The 16,455-nt window shown below is 41.9% G+C and overlaps 1 protein-coding gene across 3 annotated transcripts in view; it reads left to right on the plus strand.

Annotated features, from left to right (window-relative positions):
* SLC26A8 (solute carrier family 26 member 8) overlaps nt 1-16,455 on the plus strand; it is a 90,775-nt gene that overhangs the window by 55,892 nt on the left and 18,428 nt on the right. For all 3 annotated transcript variants that reach the window (XM_045294922.1, XM_004710816.2, XM_045294923.1), the window contains exons 9-11: nt 4,477-4,624; nt 7,042-7,155; nt 12,641-12,718. In XM_045294922.1, coding sequence (XP_045150857.1) covers nt 4,477-4,624; nt 7,042-7,155; nt 12,641-12,718 — 340 coding nt within the window. The remainder of the gene's footprint in view (nt 1-4,476; nt 4,625-7,041; nt 7,156-12,640; nt 12,719-16,455) is intronic.

Below are 16,455 nucleotides of genomic sequence, written 5' to 3' on the forward strand. Positions count from 1 at the left end.
TATCGTTGACACAAGAGTGTGTAACTACCACAGAAATGTTCTTTCCTTTATGCAAAATATGTTTTATTTATTGTGTTCGTCTTAAAAAAATACTTTCGGGGGTTAAAATATATATAGTAGAACATACCCTCATTTAACAATTTTTATATGTGCATTTCAATAACATTGTTGCATTCTTCAAGTTTTGTCTCCGTTCTGGCTATCTCTACTTGGATTGTTTCACCACCATTGCCCAGACCCCTACTCCAGCCCTGGGACAGAGTGGTGAGGTCTTGGGCTGCTAATGGCACCAGCTGCTTCGCAGGAGAAGGATGAGGCTCCCTACTCTGTTCAAGAGTTACAGTCTCCGAAATGCACGGGGGGCAGTTCTATTCTGTCCTATAGGGAGGCTATGGGTAGTCAAAATTGACTAGGCAGCAGTTGAGTTCATTGACTGAGTGATTTCACCTGTTTTGGAAACTTCTCACCAATTGATAACTTTATCTCAAGTAAATAAGTATTTAAAGGAGGGGGGCATAATGCTCAGGGCGACTATTGATTACTGCTTAAGCTAAACTGTGCAGTATAAAGATGATTTCAGGGGGTCGTTTCAGTTCAAGGTTTCAATAGATTTTATCAGGGCACTAGCTCCAAGGGTCCCTCTAGTCTCAATGGATCCTGGAGAATTTGAAATCCTTTTCCACTTCTCTCTCTTTGATCAGCACTCATCTGTTGAGTCATTGATGACAGTACCCGGGCACAGTAGTTCTTCTCAGCTGACAAAGAAGATGGTCATTTGTGTGGGCAGTTATGCCTGCTGCCCACTTCCTCCTCTGATTCCGGAGTCTTCTCTCTGCTGTTCCAAGTGAATAGACACCAGTTGTAACTTGGATGGCTGCTGGCATGCTTTGAAGACCCCAGGTTTACTCTACTTTAAAAACGATTTTAGGCCAATCGACTGGATAATTCCATGAAGCCATGACCCTCACTGGAAATGTGCTACTTTAAAAAGAAAAGAAAATGCCAAATATTTGTGAGGAGTGCTCTCCTGCATGTACATAAAGGGGACCAAAACCAAAGTCTCTGATCCTGAAGAAGTCACAGCCTAAAGCAGTGGTCCCCAACCTTCCTGACACCACCACCCTTCCCTACAGCTTCTCCTGTGGTGGGGACCCCAACCCTAACAGGATTTTCATTGCTACCTCATCACTGTCATTTTGCCACTGTGATGAATTGTAATGTAAATATCTGATATGCAGGATGTATTTTCACTGTTACATATTGAACATAAAGCATAGTGATTAATCACAAAAATAGTACATAATTATATATTGTGAAATATTTATTTATAATTACAAATGAATGAAATTTTGTCTTGAAGCGTGGTGTAGCATGGGTAACAGTCTTAATATAACAACAGTAAACTACATTGCTACACTTTGAGACAGTAGGCATAAAAAGCCAACGTCAGTGCAAAGGTTGAGATAGCTTCTTTTTCACTAGATCAGAAATTCTCGGGGCAGTCTTTGCAAGAGTACAACAAAGATCATCTTCCATAACAAGTCTACTTCTATATTTACACTTGACCAAGTAAGCTGGAAAATCCTGTTTCACAAAAAAATGTTGTTGGAAATGGAAGAAGAAAGCAAAACACAGTCTCAGACAGAACAGGATATGATTGCAAACACTTGATCCAGAATTTTGTAACTGGCATTGTAGAGAAATCAGTTCTCGCTGTATCACTGTTAATAAGTTCAATGAACTTCTCTTGTTCAGTCTCAGGAACAGCTTCAACTTTGACTGTAATTAGGCTTCTGGTAAGTGTAATTGGGGTGTCAGATAGATTTGGAAAGTATGATGAAATTTTGTCTGCAAGCATGTGCAAATGTTCTTTCACAGAAATTATCACTGTACTCCTTTTTTCTGGTTCAATGTCATGTTCCTCAAAGAAAGCAGATAAGGTAGGCAACATGTAAATTTTATTTTCATCCAATTTTTTTCCCCCCAAGCTGAAGTTTCATTTGGAATGATCAGATCTTTTCAAGACAAACTGAGGCATGTTGCATTTGGTCCTTGCAGTGATAAATTTAACTCATTCAAGATGGCAAAGATGTCAACCAAGTAAGCTATTTTCTGCAGTTCACTTTAATCGCTGAAAAGTGCTTCGAACTGAGGTCTTGCTTTCTGCTAAAAAACAAACAAAACCGTTTTGAGTTCATCAGGAAGCTCAAAAACACGTTTTAAAATGTTTCCTCTTGACAACCATCTCACTTCAGTGTGAAATAGCAGAGCATTACTTGGCGCATCCAACTCGTTGCACAGTTGCAAAAACAGGTCGACTGTTTAAAGTGCTTGACTTTACAAAATTGACAGAAATTATGATGCTTTTCATTACTTCTTGTAATTCTTGAGGCAGTGTTTTCATTGCTAATATTTGCCGATTAATCATACAGTGAATTCCGATGACTTCTGGTGACTTATTCAGTACCAAATGTTGAAATCCAGATTGACATCCTAGCATAGCTGGAGCACCATCTGTGCAAACACCACAAACCTTTTCCCAAGAGATCTTATGCTCTTTCAGAAATGAACCAACTGTGTCAAATACATCACGTGCAGTAGTTGTCGTTTCAAGAGGTTTGCAAAAAGAAACTCATCTTTAAAGTTGCCATTATTAATATACCTCACGTAAACCAGTAACTGAACAGTTTGCAACATCCGTAGATTTATCAAGCTGGATACTAAATATTGCAAGTGGAGCAATTTAATTTCCTGGATTACATGATCAAGAATATCCACAGACAAAAAAAAAAAAAAAAGAATATCCACAGACATCTCATCTATTCTTCTGCAGACGGTGCCATTAAATAAGGAAATTGCACTCAATTTCATAACAATTTGTCTCCGATCATAACTTGAACAATGTCTTTGGGGGCTGGCAACAGTAAATCTTCAGCAATGATGTGAGGTTTCACAGCTCTGGCAATTCTGAGTGCCACCAAATATGAAGCTTCAACGGCTGCTACGTTTTGTTTGTGGTACTTGCCACCATTGTCAAGTCCGGCTTTCTTGTGTCCATCAGCTTTGCTTCTAAAATACTTGGTATCCTTGCCAGCAAAGCTCAGATGCTTGCTATCAAAATGGCATTTTAATTTGTTTGGCTTCCTAGATTCGGCTGATAGAACTTCACAACAAATAACTGATTGAATTTTTCAATTCCTGCTGTAATTATTCAGGTAAAACCATACTGTAAAAAATCCTCACTATATTTTCTTTTCTTAACGTTTTTCTCTACATGATCCATTGTCATGGGATGGTTTACTAATGAAAATACTATATAACAATAGCTTTAATAATACAAAAGATGATACATGGCATATTTCAGTCAATACAGTTCACTGAAGTTTCCTATGATTTACCATTCTCTGTATTTTTTTTTCATGTTCCTGTTACTATCACAAGGGGGCAGTATTCACATCAACCACAGCTGAATATAAAAAGACCGATCAGTATCCAGATTAAGTTCCCATGGTACAGCTATATAGCTTATTTTTTGCAGTAGTTGATGATTTTACAGTACGTGATTTTACATTTACCCAGTAATTATAATTCATGAAGTGTCGTTTTACCTCCAATACTGCTGCTTTCAACACAGTAGTTACTTCTAACAGAGTAGCTGCTTTCAACACAGCAGCTGCTTTCTACACAGTAGCTACTCTCTACATGTGTGACTGGTCCGCCTAAGTACATTATGGCGCCAACCCTGTCACATACACCTGTATTTGTATGGGGTGTATGTGATGGGGTTGGTGCAATGATGTCAACGTGCCAGGTACTCACACGTGGGCATATCTGCATGTGGGCAGACCTGCCTGCAGATGGATAGAGCAGCTATGTCTCTGTTCCTAAGACCATCGGAAATATGTGTTTTTCGATGGCCTTAGGTGACCCCTGTGAAAGGGTCGTTCAATCCCCAAAGGGGTCATGACCCACAGGTTGAGAACCACTGCTCTAAAGGGAGTTGGCTGCACCTTGGGTGGGACAGATACCCGAGAACTGATTACTCTTAAAGACAGATAGTCTCTGAGTGCAAAGCGAGCAGCCAGGCACAAGTAGAAGACATCTTTGAAGTAGCACTTTTGTGGGGGCGGGGGGGAACTATTGTGGGAACAATTAACAGTCTGGAGAATGTATTGAGAGTCATCTCTATCTCATAACTATGGGAGCCTCCTCCCTCCAGGGTCAGCCTGCCAAACCCGGTGATTCTGAGCATAGAGAATTTGGCCACTTACATTTTCATCCAGTCTCTCGGAATTCCACAACGACAGACACCTTGAACTGAAAGGCAGTAGAGCAAGTTCTAGTGGCTTTTTATAACTTGGCTGTTTCATGGCCCTTATTGTTGTAAAAAGAGATCAGCATGGCAGAATGGGGAGGTGCCAATCAATAAATTTAAAATTCCCGCTAATTTGGAATAATTCCACCTTTTTATTCCAGCTTCCTGTTTCCTGGAATACCAGATATGGACCTTCTTTCCAAGATTATTTTCCAAGCCATCTCTTTAGCTTTAGTGAGTTCCTCTCTGCTCATATTTTTGGGCAAGAAGTTTGCTACTGCTCACAAGTACAAGGTCAATTCCAATCAGGTGAGAGGATAAGACTTCTACACTGCTTGTCTTGGTCTCATAGTGCTGCTGTAGCAAAAGTCACGTGAGTGGGTGGCTTTAACGAATGGAAATAGATTTTTCTGCCCTTAAGGAGATTAGAAGTCCAAACACAGGCCCTGACTTTAGAGGAAAACTCTCTCCACAGGGAGAGAAGGATGGAGGTGGGCGGGGGCGGGGTGGTGGTGAATCTTTGGCTCTTTCAGCCTCTCCTTTTCCGTTCCTTGGGGATCTCTACATCTGGCTGCCCTCTCTTATGCTTGCCTGCTTCTGTGTCTATGCTGCTCTTATAAATCAGCAGTGATTAGGTTTAGGCCACACCCTATGCTGATACTACCTCATTAACATAACAAAGGAAACCCTATTCCCAAATGGGGGGATTACATAGGTATAGAGGTCAAAACTCCAACGCATATTTTTTTGGTGTGTATGTGTGTGTGTGGGGGCACAATTTAATCCCTATCACTGCTTCTAACCATTAGGTCTTTGTTTTCTCATCTGAGCCTTCTGCAAAATGAAGGCTGGGTCTTCTCTATGAGTCTCTGGGGCCATAATTTGGACCTTGATAACCAAAGGACTTTTGAGGAATGGGCAATACTTAATTTTGAAGACACCTGAATTACATGAATGTTCGTCCTCTAGAATAGATTTAGTACAGAAAGGCAAGCAGAAGACATACCATTATGTGGTTAGGTTAGCAGAGCAATGGAGTTCACCTCTCCCAGTGTTCCCTTCCTTTCTACACAGTCCTTAAAAGTCAGCCACATACTCTGAGGTGCAAAGGCTTTAAGATACCTTGTACAAAAACAAGCTACTAATTTGCATATAGAGCAGTAAATCATTGTTCAATAAAACAGAGCTAGTCCCTGACTTACGATGTATTTAAATTATGGTGAACTTAACCACTATCGAGTAAACTAACAACCATCTATTAACATTTTCTTTTAAATGGGAGATGGATTCTCTGTCCCTGGCTTCCTCAGAGGATAACGGCAAGGGGTTTCATGAGAGCGAGTAAGCCTAGGGCTGCTTTGCCTTTAATGAAACAAAATTATCTAGGTCAGTCTCTTTCTGGGTATTCTGAATCCAAATTTTATAAATGTTTTGGGTGAAAAATTGTTTCATTTTGTACATTAGTAATCTTCAAACCTTGGTGGCACAGTGGGCTGCTAACTGACCTTGCAGTTAGCAGCCAACCTCTCCGAGGGGGAAAGAGGAGGCTTTCTACTCCCAGTAAGAATTACAGTCTCAGAAACCCACAGGACAGTTCTACCCTGTCCCATAAGGTCACTGTGAGTCTGAAGTGACTCCATGGCTGTGAGGATCTGATGTTGCTGCTTTGTTTTGTTTTTTGTATTAGTAGTAATGTGTTGGCGTGCATAATTTAGTGATATTAATAATTCTCAGATGTTTACTTGTAAATGTTCGATTTTATGATTTACTATTCGAAACACTTCCAGATTTGTAAATGTATTGTAATAAAAGACAATAATAATAATAGTAATAATAATAATAATAATAAATTTTTAAAGAAGAGGAATTTGACTTTTATTAGAACCAATGTAAAGTGGAGTCATCAGAACAGAACCCCGTTGTAAACTGAGGACAATCTGTAGTTAAACTGACCTTATAGAATGAGTCTTTGTCTTTTTTGTCTTCCTCACTAATAACTCCTAGTTTGTTCTTTTCCCAAAAACTCAAGAGGAAAACATGGAAGCAAGAGAAGTCCACGTTTGACTTTTAGAATATGCCCTCTCCTTGCTTACCCAAATAGTTAGGTTAAAAAGAACAGGTAGTTATGTGAAAATCAGCATTATGTAAGAATGGAGGATGATCACATCATATCACAAATGGAGGATGATTACATCATTACATAACTGCGAAATTACAGCATGACATAACTGCCAAACAGCTAAGTATCATGGCCTTGCCAAGTTGACACCTTAGCCACCATAGCCAGTGTTACTCTCACCTTGCACTTCAGCATTTACCTATGTAGTGCTCAAATAGATGGATAGATTTTTCATGATTGCCATTCATGCTAAATGTTGGATAGTTAATAAGTAAGAAGAGAGTACTATAGAGGGAAAAATAATACTGTGCTTCTCCCTATCATTCAAAAACCTGGTGACCACCAGGATTCCTGAAAGCAAATAAAAATGGCAAGAGCTTATTTTCTCATTCTCTCCTTTTGATCACTCGCTAAAATGACGAGCCAACCTGATCTAGGAAAAACACCACCCTTCTATTCTTCCTAAGGATACTTAACTTTTTTATTCGAAGGGACATACACAGCCCTAGTATAATGTAAGAAATAATATAAGAATACCTTTATTTCAAAATCAAGTTAACATTCTTCAACAAATAATAAACCTAACCTGACTGCTGTTGCTTTGCAGGATTTAATAGCCATCGGCCTGTGCAATGTCATCAGTTCATTTTTCAGATGTTGTATATTTACTGGTTCTGTTGTCAGGACTGTTATCCAAGACAAATCTGGAGGAAGACAACAGGTTTGTTGAAATATCATTTCCTCTGTACTAGATAAAGTGTTTGCTTCTATTCATATGTGTCTACAGAGAAGGAGATTTACCCGGTTGACTCTTGTTGCCATTTTGTGAATTTATTGGGGAAGGCTTCTTGCAAGAATTCGGGTTCCATGCTTGCCTTAATTTTTTTTTGCTTGCCTTAATTTTTGTTAGATTTTGTCATAAAAGTTCAATTGTTAATCTGGAGCTTGAAAGCGACTTTCTCTGGAATAAATATATGAGGGGATTTTACGTATTAGCCCACAAAAATCCATTTCCAATATTAATGTACTTGAAATTATTAGTTTCAAGTAAACTAACCATCATCTATTAACATTTCCACCCCCCTGTGGGGAGATGCATTCCTAGTTTCTTAGAGGACATGGCCAAGGGTTTCATGATAACAAATAAACTCTTTGACTAGGTAAGGCTAGGGGCTGCTTTGCCTTTATATGAAAGAAACGTATTTAGGTCACTCTCTAGGTATTCTGAATCAATTTAAAAAATGTTTGGGGAGAAAAGAGAGAATGATGGTAGAGACAACTCTAGAGGCAAACTCTTGTTTAATGGACAGCATGAGATTTTGTATGTCCTAGATCCATGAGTTTTGAGCTGACCCGAAAAGTTGGAAAATGAGAACTGTCCCATCTCAACTATGTAACGTGGTAAAATGTCAAGGAGCTGTCAAAATGGAAACTGGAGTAAGCCCAGGGAATGGGGTCAGGGTTCAGATGACAGGGAAGCAAGCGGTGGTCACAGAAACAGAGGAGGAAGACCTAGTCATGGCAAGAAACGGAATGTTCCCGAAGAATGGGCACTCGGTGTTGATGTGGAACGGGAAGTACCGCAGTCCACGGGCAAATCTGAGGTGAAAGCTAATGAAAGAGTCAGACCGTATCATTGTCCGGGATCGAGCTCACTTGGCACAGGGTTTCTTCCAGACGATCTAGCCTTTAAAAAGGTGCAACCCTTTCCCACTAGTGTTTGAAAAGGTGAATTTAGGCACTTTTTGTAAAGTTCCATGTAAGAATGCAAAAACTGTGGAATTAGAATGAGACGGTTTTGTGAGGAGGGGAAAAAAAAGCGAAGTTGGCTATTCCATAAATTCGTTCCTGCCAACTGTTTATAAAATCTGTTGTTCATTAAGTGTGTCAGCATGATGTAAATGTGGAAAGACAAGATGCACACAGTCAGAAGAGACAAGATCACGCTATAAGGCCCATTAAGTGCAGAATGAGTATAATAAACCATAGATATTGCAAGAGGGAGAATAATGGAGAAAGTGGGGCTTGCACAGCCCACTGAAAGTGGAGTAGGAGGAAGGCATGCTTTGTTGGCTGAACTCGCTGGTTCTGGGAATAGAAAGGCCAAGCTTTGGGAAGACCTCAGCAGATGTTTTTCCAGTCTCTGAACCATCCCACTTTCATCATTTTAGCCAGTTGGTTAAGGTACCTGCCCCCAAAGCACCCCAAGACCCATATTCTGTTTTCTGCTGTCGCACCTGTTCATCTTCACGCCCCATTCCCCATCAGGCACAACCATCTGGTTGCAGTGCAGTGACCCTCCATGGGAGGCATGTCCTTAGGGATGCTGGTCAGACTTCCCTGGGACTGTGATATGCTCAGTGCCAAGAGCTAGCTCAAGGGGAGATCATTGCCAGTCCTTGACCCAATACGTTGGGGCTCCCCAGCCTCCAATCTGTGAGTTTCTGATCTGGACCAGAAGAGGCCTGTTGTCCCACAGCAGTGGGGGATTCCCTCCACCCCTTCTCTCCAGGGCTTTGCTTCACTCTGTCTGAGAACTTCCCCACTTCTCCAAGGAAATCTCCAGAGCTGGCTTGGAACATCTAAGAACCTCTTGGAACCTTCCACCTAGAGCTGCTTTCTTTTCATTGTGCACCTGGTACACATACAAAACCGAGTAGACATAGCTGGATTTCTCTTTAGTTTCTCCTTGCATAAAATCCACTTCTGTTTACTGGCCGCAGCTAGCCCGTCCAGCCATGGCCTTGACCAGCAGTTGGCAGACCTGTTCCTGGCAGCAAGGCTATAAAGAGCCCACGCCTGTGGCCGGTTGAATTCTCCCCTTCTCTACCTTCCTGCTCATTCCGTTCTGACCACGGCGCTTTGCCGCTCTTCATGATTGATTGGGTTCCTTTCATTGTTCCCTGCTATCCAAAGGCTGGCCTTCTTGCCTTGTTCCTGGCTTCCAGAGCTGCTTTAAAAACATGAGTCATTATAAAAGACAGACATGTTTTACGTTCTTCTTGCGGGAAGGGGATGGACCATGGAAGGAGCCTGGATTTTGGAGTCAGGCTGTCAGGCTCTCTGCTTCCTCCCTGTGTGACCCTGGGCAACTTACCTTTGCTCCCCAAGGCTCTCGTCCTCTTCTGTAAAATGGTGATAAAGCCCATCTTTCTTTTTTTAAATCATTTTATTAGGGGCTCATACAACTCTTATCACAATCCATACATACATCAATTGTGTAAAGTGCATTTGTACATTCATTGCCCTCATCATTCTCAAAACATTTCCTCTCCACTTAGGCCTTTGGCATTAGGTCCTCATTTTTCCCCTCCCTCCCCACTCCTCCCTCCCTCGTGAGCCCTTGATAATTTATAAATTGGTATTTTGTCATATCTTGCACTGTTCGACGTCTCCCTTCACCCACTTTTCTGTTGTCCGTCCCCCAGGGAGGAGGTCACATATAGTTCCTTGTAATCGGTTCCCTCTTTCCTACCCACTCTCCCTCTACCCTCCCAGTATCGCCACTCACTGCACTGGTCCTGAAGGGCTCATCTGCCCTGGATTCCCTGTATTTCCAGTTCCTATCTGTACCAGTGTACATCCTCTGGTCTAGCCAGACTTGCTAGGTAGAATTCGTGTCATGATAGTGGGAGTGGGGAGGAAACATTTAGGAACTAGAGGTAAGTTGTATTTTTCATCGTTGCTACATCGCCCCCTGACTGGCTCATCTCCTCCCTGAAACCCCTCTGCAAGGGGATCTCCAGTGGCCTACTCATGGATAAAGCCCATCTTACAGTTGACAACCAAATTAGATGATAACAGTCTGTCATTTAAGAGCTGCTAAAAAATCATAGCTTCTACCCAAGTTCCTAGTACCAGGGCAGAGGCTCAGCAATCTTGTCTTATTTCGCTGTACTCACAGAGTAGGTAGCAGTTGTGGTTCGAAGGTCTGCATATTGATCGTGATTCTGGCTGTGGGGATTTCCTGCCCGTTCTTACATCACCTTGAAGCCCTGGGATCTAGGCTTGAGTCGAGAAAGCCTGGCAAAAGCTATGGAGAAATCAGAGCAGACGCAGAGCACACATGAGATGTACCTTTATATTGTGCTTGCTGGCCCACCCAGCAATGCACCTGAGATTCTGAGCCATCAAGTGTCCTCCTAAGGCACCCAGACACCCAGGCTGGTCCTCTCGCCCCAAAGCCCAGGCCTTTGACTATGTCCCTGGGGGGACACAGCCTTATTGGGAGGCTTCCACGCCCTGTCTGAGAAACACATTTTATGTGATTCAGTGCCTGGCTCGTATTCATTTATAATCTATGTTTTATACCACTTATTTTGGCTTCTGTGCATCTTTGTTGGCTTATTTACTTTTTAAAAAAATAGAAAACCTGGACGTTTCTGGAGAAAAGAGATTGTAGAAGAGGTAAGAGCTGATGTCCAAGTCTTTTCCTGACCCATCCATATTTTTCCCACCGTGCCAACGAAGAACACCTGAAGCCGGAGCTGTAAATTCGGCCCAGCAGCAGGCGTGGCTGTGAAGGGTCCAGTTACAGGTCTCAGCACCACGGAGTACCAAGTGTTTGCCTTTAGGGCTTTCTGAGTCTCTTCCAGTGAGTTCCCCTGACTCACTTTCTACGCATCTTCCTACGTGGTTCAGGCCTTTCGAGTTTGGCTGCTCACGTTAGCCGGGAATCCTCTGGGAAGGGGAAGAAGGAGTAGAACACTGGGTGCACTGCTGTTGGTTTCAATGATGCATTTTGAAGGCCAATAGCAATCAACAGTGAGAGAGAACTTGGTAGGAAGATTATGTTTCACATGGAGAAGTGGGGGTGGGCCTGATCGGAGATGGTGGAGGTAATTAAGGGAACAATCTGAGAATCACTGCTGGGTAGTCTTTTAATGGACTCGATTCAAGGAACTCCCTCAGCTCTTGGCACTGTTTCGATTTGTGGTTATGGTTTTATACCCCCACGCCCCCATCACAGGGGAAAAGACACTGCTTTATATTGTTTTATGTATTATGTATCTATATATTTTTATAACTAGGGTTAAATTTATTTTTAAAATTGAACCAGGAGAGGATATAGTGAGAGCAAACCTCTGTCCAGAGAGTGTTGAGTTTTTAAAGGCCCCGCTAGGAGTTGGCATGGGCTCCAGGATGGTGGGTTTGGTCTTGGGGTTTTTATGTTTCGTAGCTTTCCATTTGGGGCATGTTAGTGCCACTTCCCAAGTGGTACCAAGCTCCCAGGAGTCAGCCCTCCATGAATCTTGATTTACATTTGTCACATTTTAAATGCCAGTGACATACAAATGGAAAAGAGAAATGGGGAGGCCTTATTGTATTTTTTAAGCAGCTACATGGGAAGCTATGCAGACTCAAAGCAGGAAAGTGCGGGAGAGATGTTTGTATGGGAAGATAGAATGGTTGGGATTTTAGGGCTGCCAGTGAGAGGAGTCTATTGAGGATTTTATAAACGGTCTAAGCCCATTGCTATCCAGTTTTTCCAACTCATCGTGACCCCATGGGGCAGAGTAGAACTGCCCTCTCGGGTTTCCAAGGTGGCGATCTGTATGGCACCAAGACTTCTCTGTCTTTCTCTGGTGGAGCAGCTGGTGGGCTCAAGCTGCCAACCTTATGGTGAGCAGCCTAGTGCTTCACCACTGTGCCACCTGGGCACCTCGTCAATTGTGCAAGAAAGGTTCAGAGCTAGGATAAAACTCACGCATGGCTTGAGGAGATCCCGAACTGTGGTGCAGAACCGTGGTCACTGGGATTCCCGTGCCCAGGGCCCTTTAGAGCCTTTTGGAGGATTCATGCGTTCATTCAACCAGAGGCGTCTCCAGGGCCTGGCAGTGACGGCATGCGCCCTAGGTGCCACTTGAGGGGGCGGGGACCAGTGTCTATTGGTTACAGGTATTTCCATCACCAATTGTGAGAGAGCATTCAGAAATTTAAAACCAATTGCCATAGATATTATTTCCATAGATATGCGGATGCAACCAGAAAAGTCTTTATTGAGCATGTGCTTAGCACTTTGAGAAATAAAACCTGAAAATGTCAGTTCAACAAAAATGTATTAATGTTGAATGGTTGCTCATGACTCCTTTAAAATGAACAAATGAACCAAACTGAAGTGCTTCTCACCAAGCAGCAGGCCACAGTTACAGAGAGGGACCAATATGTTCCTGATGGTCTCTCTCCAACTGGCTCTGTCTCCTCAGTGTGCATCTCTGGTAGGCGCAGGTGTGATGCTGCTGCTGATGGTGAAGGTGGGACACTTCTTCCAGAGTATACCGAACGTAAGTAACCAGATCTCCAGATCACATCTAGCTGGGCCACCTCGAAAGAGACTTGCAATTCAGATTGTCCCCAACGGTTGTTCCCTCTTATCTTCATATCTTTCCTTTAAAGTCATTGTATTTACTATACAGAGTTGTTCATATATACACACACACACACATTACATATCTATATATACATCTACACATGTATATTACACAGACACATATATAATGCAAATATATAAAGCATTTAGAGAAAGCAGTGTCTGGCTTATGATAAGTGGCCAAGACACATTATTATTCTCATCTCATTAATCGTCTTATTGCTTAAGCTACTAAGGATGGGTTCCGTTTAAAATGGCCAAATAGATTTCAGATGCCAGAACCCTTAGTGCCAATACAGCCTTAGAAACGGATTGTGTACTTGTGCCATCTGTTTTCCAAAGCTGTTTGCAGATGGCCTTGTTCTCTGTCATGTGGACTTATTTCTTCTTGTGTCCCTACACTGCCTCTTGGATAGTTCACACTAAGAAGGTAGGGCCTTAAAGTTGAGTTCCAACTCTGTGTTCAGTTAGGATGAGTCTATATATGAATGGGCCATGTCTTCCCTTTGTAGGACATGAGTTACTTTGCACTTAGAGATGCACTTACAGTGTTAACTACTGGATGTTCTCAGTCAGGTCTAAGGTAGACCAGTGCTCAGTGGACATCATTTCTGTTTGATTTCCTTAATATGCCCATTGGCCATTTTTAGATAATCCTAAGGTAATTCATGACAACAAGGGAGGTGGGAGGTTCCTTTCCTGATGCAGCAGTTTGATGATCAACTAGGTGGAAGTCCCTAAGCTGGAGTGGGTGTGACTGCTACTAGCCTGATCTCCTTGAAGACATCCACCTGGTGATTATCAGGATCATCTCAAGGCTGCTGCTGCTGTCTTCTGCTCTTGGGAGTCAGGGATGTGGGAGTCCCTCCTTGGAATCTACGTAAGGCGAGCAAGAGTAGGCTTGTGGTTATCAGTGGCTTATCACTGATTCCAGCAGAAGTGTATGTAGCACATTTTTTACCGCAACGATTGGAGTTAGGAGGACCATTCACTAATTTACTGTGAATAGTGCTTCCTTTTTCTTTTTCTTTATAGCTGGAAGCAGCAAAATAAATAAGTCCCAAACAAATAAAAATTGTCAGAATTTTCACTGAAGGGTGGTGATAAAAAGTAGATAGCACGCCTTTATTTTAAATGTGCTGGGGACAGGAAGAGACCTTGCTTTGGGCTAATGGCATCATTCTTACATCTAGTTAGCAAGGGGACCAATGCACATTTGGGAAAAACACGTTGAAAAATAACATGTTCAACACTGTTCCACTTTTATGTGAAAAATGTAGAGGGAAGAGACGAAAAAGTTAACGGCTGTCTCTTGGGTGATAGGGGTTGTGTGTAAGATTAATGCTTCACGATCCAATGAGTAGACTTTACCTTAGTCTTCAGGAAGGTAAGCCATTTCCTTGTAGAATGCTGTTTTGTGACAAGTCCGGCTTCTTCTCCATACTCCCTGCCTCAAGCCCCAAACCCTAGGCAGGTGGGTTCCTTTGCCTTTTCACCCCATTTCCCAGCAACTTGACCGGGAAAGAGATGGTATGGTGGGAATGAAGTCGTTTCTGCTGGCTTTATGTTTGCTCTGTCCCTCATCCACGACCTGGTGAGTCGTCAGGTACCCTCAGAAGAAGGTTAGCGTTGACCCGGCCATTCCTGGTGGGAGAATCAATTCTGATTCTTGGGCAGAGAATGTAGAAAGGAATGTAGGGAACGAGACAGAAAGGTTAACTCAGGGACTTTCTGAACACAAGATGGTGTTTCGTAACATGGGTTAGGTTCTACTTTCAGGACCTGATTATTTTTATACACTTATGAGTTTACGTCTTTTTTCGTCACATGTGAGCAGCTTTCTTCCCTTTAAAAAAGTAGAAATGGTCATTTAAAAAACTTTGTGTATTCATAATAGACCCCCTCCAATCAAACAAACAAACAACAACAAATACCAGGCATTTACAATCACAAATAAGCCACTTTAACACTTTGACACATGTTCAAACACTATTTGTTTTCTATGAATGGCTATCACTTTGCATAGTTCTGTTCTGATCACATGTATAATTTTATACCCTTGTTTTATTTCATATATAAGATGGTACTACATATGGTAACAATCCTTTCATTATTGTTAGAAAATTCGGTTTTCTCCTTCTGGTATTATAATAATATGTTATTATATTCTGCCTTCATGTTATTACACATAAACATGACAATGAGTAGATTTGTACATTTACCTTTTTCTGTATTTAGGATTTCTAAAATAAAATTTCTCTATAAAAGTATTATCAGCATTTCTTGATATATCACCAGGTTATTTTCCAAAAGAGTAACACTCTCTTATACTCAAGAACCATGTAAACCGTGTGTTAGCAAGGTTTTAAATTTGCTAATTGAATTTGATGGGAAAAAATGCGATTTTACTGTTAACAATTTATAGTGTTAACTATAAATTTGAATATATGCCTAATTGAAATTATTTTCGAGTTTCTGTGAGTGGAAGTTGCCTTAATTAATCATCTAGACCATTCTATGTAGAATGCCAGGCACACAGACAAGGTAAGACCAAGTAGCTGAAGACAAGGCATATAGCCAAAGATGCCAGCCCTCGATGGGTTAGTGTTGCCCCACACACCAAAAATGAACAACACTGGGTTCTCTAGTCCAGAGGAACACACATACACACGCACACACACAGATTGATTTCAAGGAAACAGCTCAGATAGTTGTAGAGACTGGCAAGTTCTAATCTATGGGTCAGGTGTAAGGCTGGAGGCTTTTTCGTGACTCTGCTGCAGAGGCTGATGAACCCAGCCAGAGGCCAGACAATGGAGAATCAAATACAATATGGAGAAAGAGAGCACTTACAGCAGTGGTTCTCAACCTTCCTCATGCCGCGACCCTTAATACAGTTCTTCTTGTGGTGGTGACCCCCTACCATAACATTATTTTTGTTGCTGCTTCATCATTGTCATTTTGCTACTGTTATGAATCAGGTGACCCCTGTGAAAGGGTTGTTTGACCCCCAAAGGGGTCGCAACCCACAGGTTGAGAACCGCTGGCTTACAGGATATGTGTGTGTGTGTATGTGTGTGTGTGTGTGTGTGTATTATTGGATGCAGGCCACACTACCAAGGATCCCCATTCAATCCCTATTAACATCAGATCACAAAAAAGAGATGATTACATAATATCTGCCACACCCCTGAGAATCATGGCCTAGCCAAGTGGACACATAACATTAACCATCACAAGCACTGACACAGAGGGGGCTTTCTTTCACCGTGTCTGTAAATAACAAACTGAGGGCTCGTTGGATCGTTACCCACCAAATCAGTCAGGCCTTTGTCCTGATAGAGGAAGACAAGCAGTAGGGAAACATGCAGGCTATCTGATTGCATAATGAGTTGACATATGGACATAGTAATGTCAGTGGAAAATATCTCGGAGTGGCAAATTTGACCAACTTAAAAAATAATAATATAGATACATGCCACTTAATGTCCACAATATGTTCAGTGAAATAGGACATTACATGATTTGAATATTGTATGAACACACTTATAGGTATGTGTATATTTTTGATGCCCATACATCAACATAACCCCCGCTTAAGTTTAGCTCTGGAGCCTCAGAATTTACCAACTTGCACCTATAATTGGCTGC

The sequence above is a fragment of the Echinops telfairi genome, unplaced genomic scaffold (genome assembly GCF_000313985.2).
Source record: "Echinops telfairi isolate 266 unplaced genomic scaffold, ASM31398v2 ScPeMD7_3533;HRSCAF=4204_1, whole genome shotgun sequence".
NCBI lineage: Eukaryota > Metazoa > Chordata > Mammalia > Afrosoricida > Tenrecidae > Echinops > Echinops telfairi.